General features: G+C 41.1%; 1 protein-coding gene across 1 annotated transcript in view; it reads left to right on the forward strand.

Moving 5' to 3' along the window:
- Positions 1-7,102, forward strand: part of LOC308305922 (protein NLRC3-like) — a gene marked incomplete at its 3' end in the record, with an annotated part of 33,570 nt that overhangs the window by 19,107 nt on the left and 7,361 nt on the right. Inside the window, exon 13 of the mRNA XM_080750819.1 lies at positions 4,144-4,214. Within this exon, the coding sequence (XP_080606945.1) occupies positions 4,144-4,214 (71 nt within the window). The remainder of the gene's footprint in view (positions 1-4,143; positions 4,215-7,102) is intronic.

Consider the following 7,102-nt stretch of genomic DNA (forward strand, 5'->3'; position numbering starts at 1 on the left):
TTTATGCCACCTGGAGATCACTCAACACCAGCCAGCCTTCATCCATCAATGCTTAGAGCCTCATTCATTCTGCAACCACTGCATTCAGATGACCTTTAGTTTCCAGGATATCTGTCATTAATGTGGCGAGCCTGTGAGATCATGGTCATGGGGAATTATGATTGCTTGTAACCAAATGAACGCGCTCTGTCTGTGCATGGCACGGGTATGGTTTAAATTAATATCCCAAAGTATTCATGGCAGTGACTTGTGTCATTCATGTCGGCTGCAGTGCTATAGCCTCCTTGTCAAAGATTGTACCGTTGGTTAATCCCACATTCCCACTGTCAAAGACTGCTGTGTAAGTCAAAATGCTGCTGTTCCAAGCCTAGTTGCGTGCATGCGTGCGTGCGTGTGGTTTGTGTGGGACGCGGACATGAAGGGAAGTTTATTAGTTTTCCTTTCGTTGTTAGGACGTATTCCGCTTGTTCTGGTCGTAAAGTCGGGGCGTTTCAAGAATATTTAAGGGCGTGTTATTTAAATTTCAGCCTGTGCATTTATCAATGCTGAGATCAAATGTAGGCCAGGTGTGTCTGTTTAGGACGTGTTCATAAATGCCACTTGAACTTGGCCTACGCAAAATTTGGGGAAAAATCACAGATTTTTACACTCCATTGATAAATGAGGGCCACTGTCTCTGGGTCACTCCTCCTTTCAGTTGGCTACAGACCATGACTGGAACAAGATGCAAATAAGCCTGGAAATGGAGACTTTTAGGCCCTATTTTGAACAAGCTCATATTCCTTAATAAAGTGATAACGGCACCATCTTATGCACAATTGGTACAGTATTATGCAAGTAGCACTGAACACAAACATGCTATTATGAACCTTGACTTAAAAACATACAGTTTAGAGGATCAGACCAGCTTTTATGCACAAACAGAAATGTTTATTAAGACAGAGCCTCCTCACAGTCCTCAGGTATTATTGAGGTACTTGTACTTTACCAGGTTGTTTCATTTCTTCAATACTTTGTAGCCTATACTTATACTCCATACTTTCTGAGGCAAATATTGTACTTTTTACTCCACTACAATTATTTGACAGGGTTAGTTGATAGTTACTTTTCAGATTTAAATTATTAATAAAATACACACAGAACCTAAGAAGCTTATAATTTGTCTTTTCAAACAAATAGGAGATTTGCAAGCTCACAACGCGCTGCATCGCAGTGTGTTGTGAGCTTGTAGATCTGCTATTTGTGAAAGAAAAATTGAAAACATTAGTGCTCTTACTTTGTTGGTATATTTAAACTTTGTTGTTTAATTACGACCGCCAGGTCGCAAGTTACTATGAAAAGCTCCACCGGCTGTCTGTCCATCCGTCTGTCACGTCACACATCACGTCACACTTTTGGCTCTATTCTTATCTCTGCCACTGTTTTTCTTATCCATGCCAAACTTTGCACACACACTCCTTGGATGGCAAACCTGATTTCTCACATGGCCCTCTTCTAGCGCCACCATTAGGCCAATTTTTTCAAAACACATTTTTGGACACTGCTCCTACAGATTTTGGCCTAAAATCACGCAAAGCGGTACACAGTGGCCTTCATTTATCAATGGAGTGTAAAAAAAACGGTCTATTTTTTTCACCAAATTTTTCGTAGGGCAACGTTTGCGTGGCATTTACGAACACGTCCTAAACAGACACACCTGGCGTACATTTGATCCCAGCGTTGCTAAATGCGCAGGCTGAAATTTAAATAACACGCCCTTAATTATTCTTGAAACGCCCCGAGTTTACGACTAGAACAACCTGAATAAGACCTAACAACGAAAAAGCCAATAGAAGAGAGTTTACTCCGCACGCTTCAAGTTCACTCCCATGTCCGCGTCCCACACTGGTCCCACACAGACCACGCACACATGTACGCACGCACGCACACACCCACACACGCAACTAGGCTACTTGGAACAGCAGCATTTTGGTTTACACAGCAGTCTTTGACAGTGGGAATTTGGGATTAACCAACGGTACAATCTTTAACGAGGCAATAGCACTGCAGCCGATATGAATACTTTTGAATATTAATTTAAACCATAGCCTATACGTGCCGTGCCGTGCCGTGCCGTGCGCAGACAGAGCGCGTTCACAAGCATCATTCCCCATGGCATGAACTCACGCGCTCTCGCCACGCCGGGTTTCATCATTAACTCCAGCATAGTGTACAGTAGCTACTGTATACATTGAGAGACCCCACGGTTACGTTTTGGATATTAATTTAACCCAATTTCGGTGACGAGCGCAATGTACCGTTCCAACACGGGCTGGTCTTCCCCCCGGTGGGCCCCCAAATATCGGCAGCGTTGGTGCGCTGGGCTGGGCACAGCCAGGTTTGGACCTTCGGGATTTACCCATATTTAAAAGGACTCACGTCACTGTATAAATTGGAGGCTCACGGTCCACGAAAATGTATAAGATCACTGCTCTGGCATGCGTTCGTATATGTGCTTGTTCTGAGCCAGGTCTGCAATCTTAAGATTTAGACTGTTAAAGCACTTAACAGTAGATTGCTTCCATATCGCTAGATTTTAATTGCTTGTCATTGTAACTTGGAAATAAAATCGGTGTGCATGTCTATGATAGTAAGAGCCGGCTATAAGCTTTTATAAAATGTTATGTTTTCACAGGGATTACTTATTAGTGTGTTGAATATACATTTTGGAGTGGATACATGAATCAACTAGTTAGACATATTGCTGCCCCGCATGTCTACAATGGAATAAGAGGTGTAAGATCAATCCTACACCACCTCAGAACCTGACGTGAGATTTCATCCTACCCTACACCAACGTCAAAGTCACGTTGAAATGATAAATGTCGAGACTTCCCTAAATTTCTGCGTACGCCCAAATTTTGATCTGCACCACGTTGATAAATGAGTGCCAGTATCTCTAAAGTCATGTCATCAACATGGATCTGTCCCATTTCCCATATTCCCTCCTGATTGGCTACCATTACCTTCTAACATTTGTGTATGTGACGTGACAGTCACTTATCTCCCGATTAGGGAGTCTTACTGGTAAGTAAAACATTTGAATAGTTCTTCCACCACTGGCCTCATGTGTGACATGTTGTGAGCTTGTTGTGACCGCCAGGTCGCAGTTACTATCAAAACCTCCACCGGTTGTCACGTCACGTCACGTCACGTCACGTCACGTCACGTCACGTCACGTCACGTCACACTTTTGCCCTACTCATATCTCTGCCACCGTTGCCCCTATCCATGCCAAACTTGGCACACACACTCCTTGTATACCAAACCACAACCTCCAGGACCCCCGTAGCTCCAGGGACCCCCCTGGCGCCGCTGCCAAAAAGTGCAGGCACCAAAAAGGGCTGGCACCTAGGGGGTCCCCGGGGGCCCAGCCACCGCCGGGGCCCCCGGCGGACCCCGCGGACCCCCACGCCGCCTGGAAAAAAATATGGGAAAATAGACTAAGGTAGCCGATCTACAAGCTACTGCTCCACTCCACGGCCCCTGGTGTATACATGTGACCTGATGGTCGCTTATCTCCCGATTAGGGAGTCTTACTGGTAGATCTGCTATTTTCAGAGTGAAAATTTGTTATATAAGTAGGGGTGTTTCTGAATAGAGGTCTGCCCCCCATTGTAGTCTAGTTTTATTTATTTTTCCAAAATTGTCAGTACATTTAATCTTAGTATTAGTCATATTATCTTAAATGTCTGTTTAGTTTTTATTTAGTTTTCCACAGTGAAAAAAGTTGACAAACATTTTTCGTCATAGTTTTAGTTGACAACATCAGCCGATCTACAAGCAATTTTTGGTATAAAACATAGGGCATAATAATTCATAATAAATAAATGTTTTCTCTTCCTACAAATGTAGTGGAGTTAAAAGTACAATATGTGTCTTTGAAATGTAGTGAAAGTCACAAGTATCCAGTTATACAAATACTCAGGTATTAGTACCTTAACTACACAACATTAACTTATTGTGTACTCAGTTACTGTAAACCAATCTCTCTCTCTCTCTCTCTCTCTCTCTCTCTCTCTCTCTCTCTCTCTCTGTGTGAATATTTTAATACTTATTAAATATTAAATATTTTTAATGTTTCCTGTCTTGTTCTCTCATCAGACTTCCATCGTCTCACACTGGATCCAAACACAGCGAGCAGAAAACTCTGTCTGTCTGAGAGCAACAGGAAGGTGACTCGGCCAGAGGGGGAGGAGCTTCAGTCATACCCTGATCATCAGGACAGATTTGATGATAAGTGTGAACAGGTTCTGTGTACAGAGGGTCTGACTGGACGCTGTTACTGGGAGGTAGAGACGAGTGGAGGGGTTAGGATAGGAGTGGCTTACAGAGGAATCAGCAGGAGAGGAGAGGGTCCTAATAGACTTGGGGACAATGATCTGTCCTGGAGTCTGGACTGTTGGATAGGCGATTACAGTGTCTCTCACAATAGTAGGACCACTGACCTCCCTGTTGATCCCTCTCGCTCCAACAGAGTAGCAGTGTATGTAGACCATGCTGCTGGTACTCTGTCCTTCTATAAGGTGTCCTCTGACTCACTGAGACACATGTACACCTTCCAGTCCACATTCACTGAACCACTCTACCCTGGGTTTAGGGTTGACACCTCCTCCTCCTCCTCAGTGTGTCTTTGTGAGGACAGATAATGTCTCTGATGAGTTGACATCAACCAATATGGTTGTTATGGATGTGTGTTTGAACACAGGAAGCATTTTGGACATCCAAGGTTTCCAGCAGCGCCACCTTCAGGCCGATTTTTAAAACACATTTTTGGACACTGCTCCTACAGTTTTTGCCCTAAAATCACGAATATCACTACACAGCATGTCTACACTCATGTCATCAACATGGATCAGGAAGATTTTGGACAAACACATTTTTGCCCTATTTGTGGAGATAAGCCACCTACGGTCGCTTATCTCCCGATTAGGGAGTCTTACTGGTGTATATATTGTAGGTCTGTTTATATATGTCCACAGTACAGTCAATACTGCAACGTAGAAATACTCTGATAAAAGTAAAAGTCCGGAATTCCAAATTTACTTGAGTAAAAGTGCAAAAGTATTAACATCAAAATGTACTTAAAGTAGTGTTGATTTCATCTACTAAAAATATGACGAAAAATGTCTGTCGACTACATTTTTTCACTGACTAAATAAAAGCTAAACAAACACTGAGCTGTGATGACTAAAACTAAGACTAAATATAGAATTGTACATTTTGTAAAATGGCAGGGAGGGACTATTAGTGGAGAAGAGATCCAGTAGAACTAAAAGACAAGTCATTTTATGTTTGGTTGCGCTCGGGTGTTGCTCTCTGAAAATAGCAGATCTACAAGCTTACAAGGCAACGAAGCGCGGCAGGTTGTGAGCTTGTAGATCTGCTATTTTCAGCACGCAACCAAGTATAAAATCAGGAATGGCATCACGGCCCGCCAAAATACATTTTAGTCGACTAAAACTAGACTGAAACTAAATCAGATGACAAAAATATGACTAAAACTAAATGGAATTGTATTCAAAAGACTGACTACAACTACATAATAATTTGCTGACAAGATCAACGCTGACTTGAAAACAGCTGATTCACAAGCATCACAAAGTCATTTCAACACATACCTACAATAGGCGGAAATTCAAATCTATGTAAAATGCTTTGTTTACTTTGCAGTGACTCTGTGAAACGTGTGGTTCTACTGAATCCAGCAATACCAATGTGTAAATGTAGCTTGTATACTCATGCAGTAAAATGTATGTATATGGTGTCCCAAATGGAGGGGACTCTCATCAGGATTGCATTGGCAGCTGCAGTACTCAGTTCAGAATAATGTAAGTCTGAAATCAGATATGATCTGCCAGTCTGTAAGAACACATTATTTTATCCAAATATTTTATCAGACTATTCCCCTTTGATGTGAAAATCTTTTTTATTTTTTATAAAATAAAATGTTTATATGAACACCTGAATCTTTGCAGTTTTCTTAATAGTGGTATACTTTAAATCCTCAGGTTAAGCTCATTAAGTCTAATCATGTGTGCACTTAATAAATGCATTATGATGTTAATGATGATGCTCTATGAACACTACTATGATTTTTATAAAATAGTCAATATTTATTCATTTTATTATAAAGCATCCTGAAGTATAAACGTATTGTGAATAAAGGTGACCAGATGTCCCAACATATCCAAAGCTTTAGTGTTAAGTAAACGTGTTTTAAATCATTTAACCCAGTTGTGGGTTTTTATGGGTCACAACTCCAGTAAATATCCCATAGAATAATTTGATAAATTGTAAAAAAAATAAAATAATAATGCTTGGCTCTCGAGCTAAAAAGTTTGGGAACAACTGGTTTGAACTGACGTGAACATATTATCATAATCGTATGAATCAAATGATTAATTTACTTGATAAGGTATTGCATTATAGGAATATTTCACTTCCAAACAGTGTTGCCGTGGTCTTGGGTCGCGCCCCCGGCCACCCATATCTTTTCTGAGCCGGGGTCTCGCACCCCCACAAGTTAGGGTTAGGGTTAGGGTTGGGGTTGGAGAAAGATATTTTTTTATAGTTATCTGGCCCAGTGGGAATGGGCCTTAAGTCTTATGTTTTGTTCCTGTTTAAAGCTCCAGTAAAGGTTTGTGTTTTCAACCAACTCCACTCTCTATGCATCATAAGACCTAACATAACAGCCTATAAAAATCACAGTGATTTGTTTCATTACAAAATATGTGCATGCATACATATATGTCTGTTTATTTACACAGGTGTTTGATAGTGTTTAGGGTTTAAATGCATACATATATGTCTGTTTATTTACACAGGTGTTTGATAGTGTTTAGGGTTTAAATGCATACATATATGTCTGTTTATTTACACAGGTGTTTGATAGTGTTTAGGGTTTAAATTCAGGCTATTCAATTTCAAATTATGTAAAATATAGGCTTTATGTACTGTTGTAATGTGACAGTTTGTCCACAAGGGGGCACACCAACACCACATCTGCAGGGTTCTGGTGACATCAGAGCAGTGAGTCAACAACTCTGAGCAGCCAGACATA

Source organism: Nannobrachium achirus (genome assembly GCF_963921795.1).
Source record: "Nannobrachium achirus genome assembly, chromosome: 1".
NCBI lineage: Eukaryota > Metazoa > Chordata > Actinopteri > Myctophiformes > Myctophidae > Nannobrachium > Nannobrachium achirus.